A 19,942-nucleotide genomic window follows, 5' to 3' on the forward strand; every position below is an offset into this window, starting at 1 on the left:
GTGTCAGGCCAGGGCCGGTCTCTCAATTCCTAGGAAAGACGAATACGAGGTGGGCGTCCCCTTGGAACCTCGGGAGATCAAACACCTAACCCGACCAGCAGATAGATGGTAGATTGACACTCAAAGAGAATGCGCTGCTGGACCTATCTTTATACCCCTGGGGGCCCGTATTCTCTTTCTTATCTAAGATGCCGAATTCTACTGGTCCGTTTTGTGGCGCCAGTTCTTACAAGCAAGTTTCAAGTTAATTTACACTTGCAAGAGAGATAACTAAATTGTGAGCACTAGACATTTTTTTTACTGGGCGAGAGATTCCTCCCCCCGCGGATGGATGTGTGTTCGTATCAATATGGGTTAAGTCAAGGGCACTCCTTGGCAGCCTCTTGGTCAGCAATTGGCATATCTCTGTTTATAGCCATTCACGGTCACACAGCCTGGGCCTTCTGCTCTGTGTGCCCTGTATGCTCCAGGCAAGCAAAAATGGATGTTACAAGGGGGTTCCTGTCTGGCTACACCTGACCCTGCACTCTCCCCCCAGCTCTCACCCAAACATCAGGGAAGAGGGAGGCCACGGTGCAGCAATCCTGGCTCCCGAGCACTGGGGAAAGGGTGGGGAAGGAAGGAGTAGGCAGGCGGGATGCAGAGTAATGTGATGATGTCACTGTCGTCCCGCAAGAAAAATAATTTTAGAGTGAGAGAAATTACAGTACACATTTTGCAAATAGGAAAAACAGAAGAAATGAGGTGCCCAGAGTCACACAGCATATTAGCGGAGACCAGAATAGGAGTCTTGACTATTAATCTTCTAATGTAACCACTAAATTCTGCCCCCATTTTCTTATTGATACTTGGCCCTGGTGTTACCATCGTTTCCTCTTCTAATAAACTCAAAGGAGCTGTAGCCCAAGCACAAAGACTTTATTACTATTACACAGAAATGTTCTTAGATTGTCTTTCTTTCTCTAATTAGTTTGGGCCAGGAAGTGAAACCTGCATCATTGGTCAGCGTGAGCTGGGACTGCTCAGTCTCAGATCGCACTGGGTCCCCTGCTGCACCTCTGCCCCCCACCAGAGACAGCGCTGGGGGGAGCCAGCTTTTAAGCCAGCTCCCCCCAGCACTGGCTCCCGCTCCTCCCCCTTGCTCCTCTGATACAGAGGCAGCAAGGATGGGGGAAGCGACTAGTCAAGCAGTGACTTGACTACCCAATAAGCCTACGCTAGGCTTATTGGGTAGTCAACTGCTCAACTAATAGCTTATATCCCTAGGTAATAAGTTGTTCCTGTGCCTCAAGCATGCAGTGCACCAAGATCTCCAACTCAAAGGCTCTGGATGCTTTTCTGTTGGCAAATTACAGAGCCATTCAGTGTCTCACAAAGTGCTGATTCAGTATGTGCCATACAAAGATGGTGCCCACACACAGAGTGAAAGTCAAAGAGTAGTCCGTGTTAAAAGTAGTCAAGCCCATTAATTATGTCATTGACACAACTACTGTCTGGAAAAATTGGACACCACACTGGAAAATGAACAGGTTTTGCTATAAATAGTCAAAGCTCTTTTCTTGGCAGCAGGAGAAAAGTATTTATACCCAAGATACTCACCATTAAGGATTTATCAAGGAAACACCCCAAGAGGCATTTTCATTTGTTTCCCACTTAGATTATTTTGGGGGCTTGGGGACCATAAAGTTATCTCCTAAAATTAAACACAATTCAAATTATGGCTTAACCCTTACAAGCATGCTTAACTTTACACACTGTAATTACTTCCACTGAGGTAAACAGAAATACAGTGAATAAAGTTAAGTGTATGCTTAAGTGTTTGCAGGATAAAGGCCTAGGCAATGCCAAATAATACCCTGAGAATAAGGCATATTTTCAAATAGCTGGAAATCAAACAGCCTTGAGCCCAATGACAGCAATAGTATGTGTTAAAGTCCCAATCCTGGATGGTTAAAGTCAATGGAGCTTTGCTATTAACATCAATGAGCATTCAGTCAAGCCCTAAGAACTCAAACATGTTAGCTTCCATACTGGGTGCAGCTCAAATGTGAAACCAGTCAAGAAGTTGCTCAATCCCACAAACACAGGGTGGTATATTGCTTACTTCCATAAAGCCATGGGGATTGCTCACAGTAAGTAGCAATCACTATCTCATTGTGAGTAGTTTCAGGACTTTTTTTTCAAACATGCAAACACCACCAAATAGTAAAGTAGAGACATCCTGGAGTTCATGGTCTGCCTTTTCCCAAGCATGCACACAAGACAAACCACTAATAAACCAGGAGAGTTCCTGCTGTCATGGTTCACAGTGAAATTGGTTCAAATACTGCTCTTGCCTCCATTCAGTCACCAGAAAGAATCCCAAGACACCAATAAGGAAGGAGGGAACAAAACAGACTACAGAATCCATGATTTCTGTAAGAAACGTACAACTCCCGACTACACCATTGGCATACAGGCCAGAGTACCAGGTTTGCCAGATTTTGCTTCTCAAAGGCTATGTCTACATTACACTGCTCTTCAGGAAAAATCTACGTAAATTGCGAACCACAATTGGAGTAGCTTTTTATGCTTCTTTTTTCGGAAGAGGCTTTTCTGACATTTGGCCCATCTACCCTAGGCCAAATGTTGGGGGGAAAAAAACTTTCGGAATATCCCTTCTTCCTCATAAATGAGGTTTACAGGGATGCCGAAAAAGTGCATCTGCTCTTCCGAAATTTTTTTCAGAAGAGTAGATGTGTTCCCTGGAGGCAGCAGAGTTTTTCCAGGATGTATCCCAGAAAAACTCTGTAGTGTAGACATAGCCAAAGTGAATTGTCTATTCACATGCCTATGTTCATGTTAGGTTCAAGTGCTCAGGACATAAGCAGGGATACAAACAGTTCTATTAACATTAGGCTTTGTATTTTAAATAACTGGCACCTCTTAAATCCACTGAAGAAGCTACCATGGGGGGAGGGGGAAGTCTAAAAGCCATAGGGGATAGCTAGCCTGTGGGGTAGTCTTTACAGGAGGTAATTGCCAGTTAGGCACTATTTCCCCACACATGGAGAAAATCATGCAGTCCCCACACCATTACACTGTCACCTTTGACTTTTTGTGGAAGTCAACTGTACTAACACATACAGTTGATTAAATACATTTGAAGAAGCAGACCATCACATATGGGAATTCTGTTTTAATACTGTGAACCACTGCTTGGATAGAAGCAGTTTAGTGTGTAACTTTCGATAGTACAAATTATTCAACAGGAGAGATATACATGGAGACAGATGATGTTAGTAAAACACTGGGCCACTGTTTGAAATTTGAATACAGTCGTGTTTGCCTGATTTATCTCCCTAAGTCTCCTGCCCAGACCTTACCAGGGCACATTAGGTAGTGGAAGGAGCAGCGCTGACTCTTATTCACATTTATTTGTATAGGGCCAATAACTTGTCAACTAGAAAAGCTAGGATTTATCTAATTAAAAAAAACACTAATTAATTACCTAATCCCATCTGGTGTGCATTACAGAGTCACTGCAACAGAAACACACATAGCTCATGACAGCTACATTTACAGACACTTACTTTGCAATGATTTCTGATGATACTGGAAGGTGACGTGAACCCACCATAATCCACTAATACTACTGAAGGGTAAATTGTATTAATACTGTGCATGAAGAATTAGTTAAAACACCAATATTAATAGGGGCTTTACGCTTCATCCCCACATATGACAAAAGACATTTATCTTCTTCCCTCCCCCCCCCCCCCCCCCCCCCCAGATTAGGGCAGAAGCAGCAATGAATAATTTTCTTTGGACTACAGAGCTGATTTAAAAAAAAAAAAAAAAACAGCTTCCAATGATGCTACAGTTCTTCTGTTTGCATTAGGCTTGCATAATACATCCTCTCAAAGCCTATTTGTGGAATGAGAAGAAGCTTTCACAAACGGATTGCTACCTCTCACACCACACAGAGCCTGCCCATGATTATGTCATTTCCTCACTGGAATAAACAGTGTCAAAATGAACAGTTCTGACTTACGAGCTCTTGGTTTAAACACACTTTCTAGTCTTCAAGCACAGGATACAACTTCATAGTTTAACATACACTAATAAAGACGACTAATAAATCTTTCTCGGAGGGCTTCAAACTTTCTATTAACCAGAATGCCAATAAAATATGCTGTCATGTATAACAGATATAAATTGTTTACAGAAAGCTGAAACTTTTTCAGTTTAATTGGACACAAATGTCACATCCAAGCATAAAAAAGATTACAAGAGATAATGCATAATAAATGAATCATTTAGGGTATAACCATTCACTGATATACAAAAGGAAATGCTAAACTAAGTGCCTTTATTTTGAAGACATCAGCAATAAAGTTGACTGCTCAGAATTTTGCATAGCACTTATCCATAATGCTTTTATTACTTCTATTTTAATAATACAGCAGACTCTTAAGCAGAAATGAAGCTAAAATATTTCCTCTTCTGTCTGCAATTAATTTTTGGCAAGAAGACAAGAATACAAGATATGTTTAGCAAATACACAGTAAAAGACACCTTACCATTTTACACATGTACCGGCTTAAATTATCTCCCTAATAACCTCACTATTCAGAGCTATATTGACCCTACACAGAAATGAGCTTGAATACTAAGTACCTCTCTCTCTCTCCCTCAGCCAAGCGGCACACTGCACAATTTGTATGTCAAAATGAATGCTACCACCACTCTATTATTCAGCAATACAACCCTGTTAGAAAACGATTCTTTCCTGAGGACAATTCGTTGTTGTTTAATGTTTAGAAAGCTCCTAAACAACATACAGTGATTCAAAGCAGTAATATGAATGTCATTTTTAATTTAATCAGCTACAGAAATTTCTCCAGGCTGAAAGGGAAATATTTTATCACATTTTTTAAAGTGAGCAAATTTTCAAATCACTTTATCGCTATTATGCTATTTCTTTGCTATTTTACATTTGTCTTAACCAGAGATATTAAAATCTACTGACTAGATAGTTTCTAGTCATTTGCATTTTCTTAGGGCATGTCTTCACTACCTGCTGCATCATCAGGATCTATTTAATGTGCTGTGATAAACTGACCACCAAGAGCTCTCCCTTTGTCTCCAGTATTCCATCAAAACAAGAAGAGTAAGTGGAGTCTGTGGGAGAGCATCAGCTGTCAAATTACTGCGATGAAGATACCATGGTAAGTTGACCTAAGTACATCAACTTCACCTACGTTATTCACACAGCTGAAGTTGTGTAACTTAGGTCGAAAGCCCGCCACAGTGTAGACAAGACCACAGTCTAGGCATACGGCTGTGTTTGGGTTAGAAGCATTGCAAGAGGATCCCTGGTTATTTTAATAACTAAGGACCTGCTCCTGCCCAAACAACTGTAGTGGCAGACTGAGAGCCTGCACTGTTTCCCACCTCCCCCCAAAACACTGGAGTCCTTGAAGTACTAAGTTCCGCTCATGCCATTTTCAATAGAGGATAAGGGCCTGATGTTACTTTTATAAATTCCTAACAACATTTGTATTGATCTTGGGGAAATTATTTTTACAAATACCACATTCAGGGTGAAATTTCAATAATACTGAGCAAACAGAGCTCTGGACCCAAAAGCAAATCAGTACATCTCATTCTGCAAAGGAAAACAAGTTACACACACATAGAGCAGAGGTGGACAATTATTTTTGGCTGGGGGCCACTTAAAAAAAATTTTAAGTGGCTCCGGGCAGGGCCTAATCCAGAAGGGGTGAGGCCAGAATGCTTCCTGGTTTCCCCACCCTAGACCATAATTGATCTGGGGGAGGGGGAGCCCCTTTGCCCCCGCTTCCCACTAGGCACCCATGCCCCTGGCAGGGCAGGAAGAGGCTTCACACGCTCCCCCGCCCCCAGGCCCTGATTGGCCTGGGAACAGGGGGAGCGTGCAAAGCCTCCTCCTGCCCTATCCCCGCCTTGTAAGGAGCATGCAACACTTTAAAGTGCCATACGCTGCTTGCAGGACAGGAAGAGGTGTCACGTGCTTCCCCACCCCCAAGTCCTGATTGGCCTGGGGGTAGGGGAGCTGAACGAAGCTTCTCTCACCCTGCTCCCGCCCTGTATGAGCATACGGCACTTTGAAGAGCTGTACGCTCCTCACGGGGGGCGGGGCGGGGCGGGGAGAGCGGAGGAAACTTCGCATGCTCCTCCTACCCCCAGGCCAATCAGGGCTTAGGGGCGGCGGAGCGCGTGACGTCTCTTCCAGCTCTGCGAGCAGCATGTGCTGCTCACAGGTGGGAAGAAGCTTCGTGCACTCCCTCACCCCCCAGACCCTAATTGGCCTGGGGGCAGGGGAGCGGCAAGGCCTCCGCGGGCCAGATCAACCCACTTGGCGGGTCGGACCTGGCCCGCGGAGGCCCTTTTGCCCACCTCTGACATAGAGGAAAGAGCCAAGTAACAAAATATGCACTAAAACAAAAAACTTACTTATGTGCGACCCCTGACTGATTTTTCTGTGGGTCAGTGGCCCCTGACGCAAAAAAGCTCCCCACCACTACTCTACTACAAGCAACCATGAATTTTGATGAGCTCAACTAACCCAGCTTGTCCTTTTTTTGACTCTTAGAGTATGTTTACACAGGAAATTTAAAAACACCACAACCTGTCTAGGTCAGTTGCTTTGGCTCATGGGTTCAAGAACTGAAAAAAAAAATAGTGCAAGATGTTTGAACTGAGCTCTGGGAACCAGCACAAGACTGAACATCTATACTACAGCTTTTATATCCTGCAGCCTGAGCCCAAGTCAGCTAATCCAAGCCCGTCACAGCCATTGCACAGATCTTCTATCTCTGTGTAGATGTACCCTTAAGGACCAGCACTGGGTGAAGCTAATCAATTTCTGGCAACCAACTGCTGAATCAGGGCTATTCCTGAGTCTAAATAAGGCCAAAATGAGATTCCTGACACTTGTAAGGAGCATTAACCCCTAAAAGTCCCCCGCAAAGTAGCATGTAAAAGAACCAACTTTTCCACAATTCATATACAGCTGAATACTATTTCCACACCACTGCTGGATGTCTGATTGCACTAGGGATGTTAAATATCGGATAATTGAATAGTTGAGTAACCTCATGAAATTTTATCGGGTAGTCTACTATTCTATAGTCCCGGGAGTGGGGCCAACAGCCACTGTATCAGAGGCAGCAGCGGCAGGTGCCAGGTGGGAGCTGGTCCACGAAGGGAGCCAGGTTAAAAACCTACTCCCCTAGTAGACCAGCTGCTTGTTGACCTATGCTGCTGCTTCAGAGAAAGAGGCAGCAGTGTGGAGTGGCAGCAGTTCCTGTTTGGGGAGGGGTCTGAGCTCCCAGACCCGGTGCAAGCCAGAATTGAGCCTGCCTGCCTGGCTCTTAATACACTTGAAATGCAGAGCTGAAACGGGGATAAGGCCTGGACCTATCATGAGCCAGAACTGAGCCGGGCTGCCTGGCCAGCTCCTAATACACTTTAAATGCAGAATTGCAGCAGGGGTAGGTCTTGGACCCCTCGCAGTCCTAGCTGCTAAAAAATTTACTGGCAGGGACAGGGGGGAGAAGGAAATGAGTGTAATCTATAGCATTAACCTATAAGCTTATCAGTTAATAGGTTAATTGACTATACTATTATATCCCTAGATTGCACCAGTAAAATGAAAATTGTATACACATTAAACTATAAAAAACAAAACAAAAAAAAATACCCATCAATGGTACCAGGAAGCAGCTTTTTTAAACTGAAAATGGACCATGATGCCTTCATGCAGAATTTGCAGTTGAAATCTCAATGGTGCAGAATTACAAAACATAGCATAGATCAAACATTATTCTCACTTAACATGTTAGCGTTTTCTTGTTTTACAGTCACTCAGACAAATCCAAAGTTTTTGTTAGCTACAAAAGCATACAGTAACGTTTATACACGTCAGAGTGTTTCAACAAACTGACATGTGGATAAGCAGACATAGAAGCAATCACAAGATTAAGTGAAACTTAACTTTGCACAGTGGAATTACCCCATGGGATTCTGTAACAGTGTGATAACTTGTGTCATCATGATATTTTAGTGTTGCCGCCAACAGATATCAATTTGTAAACAATTGTTTCTATGTTGTGTTCTGCAGGTATGTGGGAGCCCTGAACTCCGGCCCCTCTCCCGAGGAGCCCTCTGCCACTCCACGCTGCTGTCTCTGTATCAGAGGCAGCAACATGGGGCCAAAGACAGACAGTCCACAAGAGGACCTGGTTTTTAAACTGGCTCCCCACGCAGATGAGCTGCCACCTAGCATCCCATTGTATCAGAGGCAGCAGTGCAGAGTGGCAGGGGGCTAATTGGAAGTGGGGCCAGAGTGCACTGGCTGCCAGCCCCTCCCATGGAGACTATAGAATAGTCAAATAACCAGTAAGAATTCACAAGGTTACTTGACTATTCAAGTAAGCGATATTTAGCATCCCTACTCACAGCTTCTCATCATTGGCAAAGTCAAAGGATGTGTGTGAAACCCCTCCATAATCCTGGCCTCTCTTTCCAGGAGCAGACTTCTTAGTGGTGTGGGGACAGTTGGGGGGAATCCAGGCCTGTCCAGGGACCCTATGTAGGACCAACTAAGGAGGTTTACCTCTAGCCCCAATATAGCCTCAATACAGCCTTTTCCCCATGCCTCTTCCCCAAACACTCCCCTAGTACTTTCTCCCTGGTACCTGAGAAAATCTTTCCTGCTTCAGCACAAACACTTTTTCCTTTCTTAGTTCTCAACTCTCCAGCAACACACTTCCTCCTTTCAGTCCTTCACTCCTCTCCTTCCCCTTCCCTTATTTGGGAGGAAGCGGGGGGGGGGGGGGGACACGACACCTTTCAAAGAAATCCAGCAGGCCTTAAATTGGCTGTGGGTGTCTGATTAGCCTGCTGCTTCAGGCAAGCTCATAACTCAGCTCAGGTGCCTGCCTTGATTACGTGGCCACAGTCTCTGGCAGTTTATTCAGGAAACAGAAAACCATTCACCCAGCTCCCAGCATGCTCACCCTCCACCAAACTATTGTAGCCAGCTGCCCTGGGTCTGTCACACAATATATATACACACACACACTATAGCATATTACTAAGTTTACCTAACTCAATATAACCTTCTAAGTAAAGAAATACATCTATATCTATCTCTGTATGCACAAGCTGTTATCTTATAAGTTGTTAATTATTATTTTACTTTAAGGTCTCCCCTTTTCCCAAACATCTTTTCAATATCAAGTGCCTAAGTCAGTTTTTGAGCTTCAAACACCTCTTGTGACCTCTTGGAGATATGGACTTCACTGCACTGATGTTTGCCTATAGGGGTGCACATTAAACCAGCCCCATGGGATCTAAAGGACTTTAAGTTCTCTTGTTCCAGATTCCTGGGACAACATGAATCAATGACAGGAGACAACTGAAACCAATGAGCAGGAAGACGACATCAAACATGCACTGACTTAGCCAGCTTTAAACCAAAGAAACCCTCTTTTGTACATCTGGCTGACTTGCTCAGCTTCAGTCCGTCCACTCACTCTTGATTTCTCTCAGTCCAGATTTCCCTCCACCCCAGTGGCTGCTTTCTCAACCTCAACTTCTCTCTCTCCCCATTTCCTCACATATTCTCTGTTTCTCTCTAATCCTCCAGGGCTGTCCACTGCCTGCCTCCAGTCCTCTCTTCCCCTCAACAGTCAATTCCCCTTTTCACAGAAAAATGAAGTGACTGCACACACCCTAAATCATATATCCCCAATGCAGGGTTGAGTTCCTTTACCATATTTACAACAGGAAAATGCAATTGTAAAAACCACAAAAATTGGCAAGGTGTAGTACGTATACCACGTTAGCCCAATTTTTTAAAACTGACTAGATTTCATGAGAATGGACGTACTGGGTCAGACCAATGGTATTCTGCCTTCCAACAACAGTCAATACCAGGTTCTTCAGCAGGAATGAACAGACCAGAGTGATAGTGAGTGATCCACCTCTGCTGTCAAGTCTGAGCTTCTGGCAGTCAGAGGCTAAGGAATACCCAGAGCATGGAGTTGCATCCCAGACTATCATGGCTAATAGTCATTGAGGGACCTACCATCCATGAACTGACCTAATTCTTTTTTGAACCATGTTATACTTTTGGCCTTCACAACCTCCCCCTGGCAATAAATTGATCAGGTTGACTATGTATTGTGAGAGTAAGTACTTCATTATGTTTGTTTTAAACCTATCTTTTAGTTTCTTTAGGTGATCCCTGGTTCTTGTTATGAACGCTATCACAAGACAATTTCTTATTCACTTTTTCCACACCATTCAAGATTTTATAGACCTCTATCCTATCTCAGCTTAGTTGTGTCTTTTCTAAAATGAACAGACCCAGTCCTTTTAATCTCTCCTCATATGGAAACTATTCCATATCCCCAACCATTTCTGTTGCCCTTCTTTATACATTTTCCAATTGTAATCTCACATTGACAGTATCCCTTTCACACCAGAGCATGACAGCAAGGTCTCAAGCCTTTATTCTGCATTTTACAAGTACCCTACTATAGAACATTTTCTTCTTGTCCCCTGGGGGAGTAGTGGAAATTATGTTTTGTGTCATACTTGTGGGCATTACAATATTCACAGAAAAAAAACATAAAAGACAGGCTCACATGGACCAAGTATTTTACAATCTAAGCTCATCTATAAAGGGCTCGAGCCTCAATTTAACAAAATCAGTTTAGGAGACAATTCAGTTAAAATCAGAACAGCCATTCTTATTGAGGATTAAGTGCCCTATTATTGATTTTACTTTGGTTGTTAAGGGTGTGGGAGTACATGTTTAAATTTTGGGGGTTGCTCCAATTTAATTACACTGGTTTTTAATCGATTTCTTTATAACCAACACTCAAGCTGTATGTATAAAAGGCATAAGGATGTATCTCTGCAAAGTGAATTGAGTAGGCTCATTTACACTCACACAGAGTCCCACAGAAGCCAAAGTCTTCAGAATTTTGTGAAGTTTGCTGCCTGTAGTAGTGGACCTCTTAATTACTGTAATATATCTGCATAATGAGCTAAGAAACTCCAGACTTTTTGGTTTTGCTATTCTGTATACTCATACACATTTGTAACATCAAGCATGATCCTTCATTGCATTACTGAACTGACACCATATAAGTTACCTAATATTTGGTCCAGCCCTAAAGTGATTCTTATTCCAAGATATAGAGGCTATGCTAATTCCCTTGTGTATCAAGTCTCATGTCCATTAGGAGCACTGTGTACTCTGAGGAACTGTCCCAAGTAACTGTCCTGAATGTACTTATCTCTAACAGAGAACTGTGAACGCATATGGTTTTAAAAGAAGGCAAGAATAATTTGAGATCACAATATCTCCATGGAGTGAAGCTGATTTTAGTTTATTTTTTAAAACCTCTTTTGGTGGATTATATACCCTGCACTCGTTTTATTTTATTACATCTTTGTCACCTCCACCTATGATGGTTTTAAATCCATTATCTACCTCAGCGTTTCCTAAATGGTATGCGAAAATGGTGAGAAAATTCCATTACAATAACATTTTATTATTTAAAAATAATAATAATTGATATGTGATTTTTGTTTTTAAATATGTGCAATTAAACTAAATGTTGATCTCATGACCTTGTTTAACATTTGTTATTATTATCCTTACTTATTTGTGGTCTACTTTTTAAGCTCCATATATTAGACCAGTGGTCCCCAACCTTTTCAGGTTGTCGGGCGCCAGGGGGCGGGGACACGTGCGCGCCCGGGGGCGGCGCCCCCTCCCCCTCAAGCGCCGCGCGCCCGGGGCCGGCGCCCCCCCCCCCCGCCGAGCGCCGCGCGCCCGGGGCCGGCGCCCCCCCCCGCCGAGCGCGCCCCCCCCCGCAAGCGCCCGTGCGCCATGTGCCCGGGGCCAGGCCAGCCCCGAGCACCTGGCGGGCGCATTCAAATGCCCCCACGGGCGCCATGGCGCCGTGTTGGGGACCACGGTATTAGACTGTTATTAGGGAGTCTGCAAAATTCTTTTGAGTTTAAAAGGGTTGTATGGCCAAATAAAATTGGGGAACACTGGTCTACATTCATTAATCAAGAATGCCAATTTTACTCTCATTGCCATGCTAAAAGGAGGGCACCTAAAAATGAACTGGGGGATAAATATAAAAAGAAAACGTAGGTTTGTGTGAAGGGGGGAAAAAGGCATTTTCCCTTATAATAGACATGAGAGGGCTTCCCATTTATTAGACACCTACAAAGCAGAAGCAGAAGGCAACCTTCCTCTTTTCCTTGTACACTGGAAGCCCATGTACACCGGAATAAAACATCCATGGCACAGCTGCCTAAGGCTTACATGACTCAGAATGAGAGACTAAAATTATTGTTGAGATTTTAGGGGTTGGGCTTGAGTCTGGACTCTGGGAGCATGAAACCTTGTGGTGTCCAGAGAACTGGCTCCAGCCTAGGCCCAAACATGTTTACAGCTATTTTACAGCCTCGCAGCCCTGTGGGTCCAAGTCAACATGGCTAGCCATGGATGTTTGTTTACTGTTTGCAGATGTACATTGTGCCTCCTGCCAGGGTGCTGCCCCAGGACAACATGGCATTCAGTCCTTTGTATCAGCCTCTTACAAGCATCTAGTGAAATTTCAAGCCTAGCAACAAAGAGTTTGGTTTATACTGACTCATTATATTCAAGGCATTGCCCATTATATCTTTGTTGGTGGATACTACAAACTAGGTGAAAGATTTCTAGCCCATCCAGAAAAATCTGGTGTTCCATTTCATTCTCCCTCCTTAAGCAAAGAACTAGATTGATCATCACCAAACATGTTAAAAGGTCAAAACTGGGTATCTTTCAAAAAGTCATGATCTAGCTCAATCTAAAGTTATAGACAATACAGGAATCACTAGGCCAATGTTCTGCTGGCCAGATTAGATTACCACAATGATCCCAGCTACCTTTAAATAAAGTAAACTATGGAGCATAGATTTTACCTTTTCTTCTCCCATGCACGTGATTTCTCTTTTACTGCTAATACATAACATGTCCATTTCAACACTTTAATTTGCAATTTTCCTGTCATCAAAATCTGCACATACTACTTTTGCATTGATCTTTCCAATGCATCAACTGATGCAGTACCAAATTACAGGACCTAAAACCATTATGAGATTATGTCTATTTGCCTAGTGTACCCTATTAAAAAAGTAGTGTACTGTATCACTGATGGCAGAGACATTCTGAGTCAGATCCAAGAGTAAACATATCTAAATTTTCAGTGTCATCAAAAGGCTGGGTTTAATCAATGGTGGAGCTATGGGTACTGCCATACACCCAGCTTGAAATATTAATAACACCAACATATTTTCCATCAGCAGCACCCCTTGCTATAAAAATTGTTTCGGCACATCTGGTTTTGATACAAGAGGGCTTTTTTACCTTGTATGTTTCAGCAGAAGATTTTAAGGAACTGGACAATATTATTAGACGTTATGAGGATCACTAAACAACACAGACCACTGTAAAATAATAAAAATTGTTTTTAAAATAGCTGTGACCAGATAGCTAGAGTACTAACTGTTACCATAACGTGGTTTGTATTATGTGTGATATGGAAAGGCAATAAGCAGAATTTTCATATTGTCGATTTATTTTTTAAATCTCAGAGCCTGACAATGAAGCGTCAAGATGACTAATGCCTCTTCCCGTGAAATCAAGAGTTTACATCTCTGCCTCTTCACTCCATTAGCATAGCCTAACTGTCCACTACCTCCATATCCCTACAGTAAATCCACGTCTCTCCTACACTGCGATTCTTTAGCTAGCATGTGGAGTAAAAACAAAAGCCGCCAGATTATAATCAAGTCAGGGTGACATGCTCAGCCAGTAAAACCTATTAGAAGGCAATGGTCCGAGCAAACGTGCAATGCAGAGGATGGCTCTTCTGCCATGAATCCCTGCTGGGGAGGGCCAAGGGGGTAGGAGGGCTGGCAGGGAAATGTCCCGATGCTCGCTCTATCCCGTCCGAGCCCTTTCGCCTGCGGCCAGGAAAGGGGAAGGGCAGATGCAGATGCTGCTGGAGGGGAATTTGGACGTTCGCTCCCTAGCCCGTCACTTCCTGGCTGCTGAGCGCTGCAGAGCCGCCGGCGGGCGCTCCACAGGGCCGCATGAAGGACAAGCGCGGCCCCCGGCGAGCCGGGAGGGAGAGGCCAGCCGCGAACAGAGCCAGCCGCCGAGCCCTCCGCTCCTCGGGGGCCTCTTGCAGCCCCTTGCTACGGGGCGCAGCTCGGCCGCCATCCCCGCCCGCCCTGCCCATTCATTCATTCATTCATTCCCCGCCGCGGGCGGGTGCCGGGCCCGGGGGCTCCCCGCGCCCGGCCCCGCAGTGCGCTGGACAGGCGGGGGCGGCGGGGCGGGAGCCGGCTCCTTACCTTGGTGTAGAGCTCGGAGGCTGCCATGGTGCTGCCGCCGCGGCTCCCGTGCGCGGCGCGGCCAGGCGCAGCCGCCTCCCTGCCCCGCCCTGCCCCGGGCTGGGCTGCAGGGCCCGCTGGGCGGCGGCGGGGGATGCTCAGAGCGCCGGCTCGGCGCGGCTCGCCATGTTGTTGGTTACCTGTCGCGCGGGGAGGGGGCCGGGGCTCTGTGCATTGTGGGTATGGGGCGCCGCGGCAGCCGCACGGCCTGGTCTGCCTCCCGCCGGCGGCAGAGCGGGCGCCGGGCCAGGGGCCCCGCTAGCGCGGCAGGGGAGCGGGCGATGGGCTGAGCGCAGCCAGCTGCTGCGGAGGGGAGGGGGACCAGGTCCTCAGAGCATCCAGCGGCGGCGGAGGGGAGCAGCCAGCGGCGGTGGAGGGGAGCAGCCAGGCCTTCACGCTACAGGATGGCCCGTGGGAACCGATTCATCTTGGTTTCGTTTTTCTAAATAATTGTGTAAATGGGGGTCGTCTCCTTGTGGGGGGCAGGAATTGCTGCAGCCCACTGTGCCTAACACACAAGCTCTTAGTAGGGCCCAGGTACGCTCTTTCCCCTCCTCCTCCTTCCAGCCATCAGCGTGGGTGGTGCGAGAAGAGATGCAAAATGCCAGTTAATCAGTTAACTGTTTAAACGTTAGGTTGGCCGGGGACAGAGCGGGATCCGGCCGGGGACTGCCCCAGCTTGTGGGGCTCCCACTACCAGCAATGGTGGATGGGGCTGCTGCCAGCTCCTGGTCCTGGAGCAGCCCCTGTCTACACAGCAGACAAACCCGCTGTGCGCGCAGAAGCTGCTCTGCATCAGAGCAGCCCCTGGTGGCAGTGAGTCACCTGGGGAGCTGCACCAAGCCTGCACCAGTTACGGTAAGCATCACCCATTAATCTTTCACATCCCTAAGAACCACCAGCCCCTCTGCCTGTCTAAGCACCAGGCTAGAAAGAGATTCTCTCAATTCAACCCCTTAATTTGGAGAGGATAATTTACTGTTTCCTGTAAGCTTGTGCAGCTGCCCAGGAGACATTCAAATATCACCCAGCTGATTAGCAGAACGCCTACACCTCGGGTTTTTTTGGGGGAAGAGGTTGTTTTGCACATGGATGGAAAAGATTAGAGGGAACATTACTACCCACTGAGTGCCATCTCACTTACTGGTGGAGAGAGCCCTGCATGGGGTAGCCATCCCTCAGGTGGTGGTGGTAAAAGGGGAGAACTTAGCCCAAGACACCCATCTCTGAATCAAGGCTGGCCAAATCCTGTCTCTGGCCAGTAGTGCTGAGGAGACAAAAAGGACATGGTTCTGTGACAGGGTGAGGTTACAGATGACCTGTTGGGGGGGGATTCCTGGAGCACTCACATGGCCACTGCCACTCACCTTCTCACTGCTCAGTGATCTGCTGGGCCAACTCTGCCAGTCTCCCCCAACCAAGGCACCAAGCTGAGATCACTATGTCCTCCCTCCCTTAGAAGCAGTACAGAAACTGAACCTCTTAAGTCCAAGAAGAGTGCAGTTTAGGGCCCAGTTTCCTGGGATACCACTCCCCAAATGGGATCAAAATCCCCAATGAATTATGTGGGTAAGTCCCCTTTGAAAGGGGGAATATGCACAGTGATTGCTCCCCCAGGTAATAATTATTTACACTGGGCTTGATAGTAAATAAAAGTGATATTAAGTACAAGCAGTAGGATTTCAGCAGTTATAAGTGAGAACAGGCAGAGCAAAGTACATTACAAATTAAAAGTAACAGAAAATGCTTTGCTAATTCTAACATTAAATCCTCAGTACGAACTTACTACAAACTCACCCTAAAATTGTTTCTGTTCCAGCTGCACCATCAAACCAGGAAAACTCCACTTCCCCTGAGGCCTCTGGTTCAGTCTCCTGGGTGTGCCAGCCAAAGACAAAGGACTCCTACTTTCCTATTGTTTTTAAAGATTCCCTTATTGCATGGGGAGACACTCAACTCAGTCCCTACCAATCAGTTCTAAGACTTAAGGACAAAAGGCTAGTTGCATACAATTGCCCAGACACTGGGGCCTCCCTTGATGACTTTCATTGACACACTTAAAACCTATAAAGTATTCCCTATTCCATACATCTAATTTTACACACAAAAATGATACATACACCAAAATAAGAAACAGATTTAGGAGATTAAGACATGAAGATTGATAGGCTACATGAAGTTATTTGCTCAAAGTACCTTTAAGTTATGTACATTTATGTTCATAGGTCAATTTTATAAAGCATGGGGGTGGGGGATGAACCGTTACAGGTTCCAAAATACCTTTTAAGGGAAATGGCAGAGGGATGATCCAGCCTGTCAAGAAGTTAAAGATGTGGGTTTGTTAGGGCCATTGTGGAAGGGGAGGAGAGAAAGAATGAGGGTCTGGTTCTGGAGGAATCCAGTTCTATTGAAGAAAAAAGAGGCCATCTAGCCCTGGTGGGACAGCCATTTTGGGGGACGGTGAGTGTCTAGGAAACAAGGTCATTGAGGAGATGTTGTCTAGGCATGTGTGGAGAATCACCTAGATCTGTTTGTACTTGTTGGAGCCTGAGCAATGGAGCGGAGCTGGTGGGACAGGAATTTTCTAGACCAGTCATAGAAAGAAAAGAGTTAATCTGAGACTAGTCCTATTTGGGAGGATAAGGTGGTATATTCACACACATGTAGGTCTGTTCTATGTGAGAGCGCAAGAAAGCATAGACCACATCAGAAAGTCTATTAAGGAAGAAAGTTCCAAGCTAGCAAAAACAGCAGACACACAAATTTCTGTTATGAAATGAAGTGGTGGCCTCTCCTGCTGCACACCAGCCTTTTAAACCTGCCAGCTCTTAATATAATTAAAAGGCAGAGCCGCAGCAGGATTAGTTCCCAGGTCGGGCACTAACACCTCTGCAGCTTCCCCAGTTATCGAGTAGTCAGCTAGTTGATTAAACTAAATTTAACATCCCTAATTTGGATTCTTCCATTTTTGGGAACAGAAATGAAACTGTTCTTCCCACAAAGATTTTTCTTTCCTTTGGAATGCACCACATTGTTCAAAATGGCCTCTTATTAAAACATACCCTCACAATGCTTTAACCACCTCGACACTGCTACAAACTTCAAAAACTAATGGGACCTTTGGATGTATTAGATAATTGTGCTTTGAGAGCAGCTGAGAATCTCAAAGCATCATACAAATATGATGGCTAAGCATGAGTTGCTGTTTTACAGTGCAGCTCAAAATGGTTACAATACATCCATATGCTCATAATCACATTAAGACATTGGCAGTCAATAATAGAACCAATGTCTCCTGATGCAGTTAGTGCTGTAACCTCTTGCTGTGTGTTTCCTTTTTTACCCCTGCTGAATGAAGAAAAGATAGGAAGACAGCAAAAGGGAAATAATGAACAAGCGGAAGAAATTAAGGAGTTCTATTTGAAACATTTCAATATTTGGCCCTGGATCTTTGATCATTGTGATAAGAGAAGTACTTTCAGATGTTGGAAGGGGGCAGGAAGGAGCAGAGGAATGGAATTTTTAGCACATTTTACAATGCTCGCTCAGCAGAAAGTTGTAGCTGTTTAGTAAAGAGTAATACCGTCAAACATATATTCAGCTGTCAATTTTCCATGATTATTAACCAAGTTATTAATCATTCCTAAGAGACAGGTTGCCATTATCAGCACTGCCATCCAAGCAGAAGCTGTTCATTGAAAGGGTAGGAACTACCTTCTTACGCCTGCCCAGTCTTCCAGTGCAAGGGTCAGGATATTTGACTGAAGTTTACTCAGCCACCCCTCCCTATTGATTCTGTGGATAAAAGGCAAATGTACTTTAGGGTTGTCAAACACCATTCTTAAGCCAAAAGCCTTACAAGAGTGGGTTTTTTTTAGTCTAATTTTAAACTGTATTCATTGTTCTTTACCTCTCAGCATTTCCTATGGGCCTTTTCTCTATTTATTCTATTTTATTCTTCACCGCATCTCTCTCTCTCTCTCGGAGCCTGTCTCTTTCTGAACACATGACATGCATTCTGGTTATTCCTATTCTCCGTCACCATTGACCATACACTTCTCATCTCTCTGTACTTTCCTCTTTCACTCCCATCTGGGTACATGAAATTATTTCTTTGTTTTTTAAAAGGGGTCTGAATTTGCAGTCTGTGCACTCTCTCAGGTAGAACATCTATCTTATTTCTTTGGGGGTGATGTATGCATTAATGTAATTCAAAGTCCTACTTTCAGGAACTTGATTGAACCATAGATCAGCATTCTCTGTAAACTGTGCTCTTAGGGAGCCACTCAGCAGAGACTGAAATGCCACCCACCTGGTTAACAGAGCACCCACAGCCAACAGCATGTATGTCTTACATGTATTACAACTCTGCACATGCCTTTGTGCACATACAATTTATTCTGCACATGAATGGAAAAAATTAGAGTCCATTACCATGGATTATTTTACCAGACACTCACAGCCCGTGCCCAGGATTCAAGTGTAATTACAAATAAATGTTTGCACCCAAAACACACTAGTGGTTGGGCACAATTCCATCTGAACTGGGATTTCAAGACTATTAAAGATCAGGATTTAGAGGCAGGAAATTTTTAGAAACAGCATGCCTGTAATATACCTAGATGCAGTCAAAGTTAACATAACTTATAGGGTTCTCACATACACTATACTGGATTTCAAAGCATAAAGAATGATGAGAAAGTTCTTTCCAGACATTTACAGTAAGAACATAGTGTATGTAGAATTTTTTGCCCAAAAGAATTTAAAAAAAAACCATTATTTCCCTGTCATTTAAAGCTCTCTTGAATATACCCATTTTGTGATCTGATTCAATTGTTGAAGAGAAATTTGGCTCCAGATTTAGCCTTCTCTAGTTCCATTTAAACCTTTAGACCCAGATCCTCGTGTGTGGGGTGGCTTTCTTTACACCACACTGTAATTTTTGGATTATTTACTGCAGAATAGGGGGAGTTATCCTGTGGCATTGAATCAATGCATGGTGCTGACAGAGGGCATGAAATGGCTTAATTTGTCTGCTGCTGACGACACACTGGGGCCTTGGAGTCACTGGCAGCGTAACTAAGAACAACTTCTACAAGGCCGTGTCTACAAGAAACTACACTGGGGAAAGTATCTTTTACAGATGTAGTGCTTCAGGGGGTAGCCAAGTTAGACCATTTGTTTAAGTTTATCCTGTACAGACTGATAGCACTTTATAGCCTAACAAAGCATGTAGGCTGTGTCTAGACTGGCCAGTTTTTCTGGAAAATCAGCCACTTTTCCAGAAAAACTTGCCAGCTATCTACACTGGCCGCTTGAATTTCCGCAAAAGCACTGACTTCCTACTGTAAGAAATCAGTGCTTCTTAAAGAAATACTATTCTGCTCCCATTCAGGCAAAAGTCCCTTTTGCACAAAGCTTTTGCACAAAAGGGCCAGTG

At 44.6% G+C, this 19,942-nt stretch overlaps 1 protein-coding gene across 1 annotated transcript in view; it reads right to left on the bottom strand.

The window, feature by feature from the left end:
- MYO5A (myosin VA) overlaps positions 1 to 14,693 on the bottom strand; it is a 187,012-nt gene extending 172,319 nt beyond the window's left edge. The window contains exon 1 of the mRNA XM_075897261.1: positions 14,464 to 14,693. Coding sequence (XP_075753376.1) covers positions 14,464 to 14,490 — 27 coding nt within the window. The 5' untranslated portion in view covers positions 14,491 to 14,693. The remainder of the gene's footprint in view (positions 1 to 14,463) is intronic.
- Positions 14,694 to 19,942: the final 5,249 nt, after the last annotated feature.

The sequence above is a fragment of the Pelodiscus sinensis genome, chromosome 14, assembly GCF_049634645.1.
Source record: "Pelodiscus sinensis isolate JC-2024 chromosome 14, ASM4963464v1, whole genome shotgun sequence".
In the NCBI taxonomy this organism is placed as follows: Eukaryota; Metazoa; Chordata; order Testudines; family Trionychidae; genus Pelodiscus; species Pelodiscus sinensis.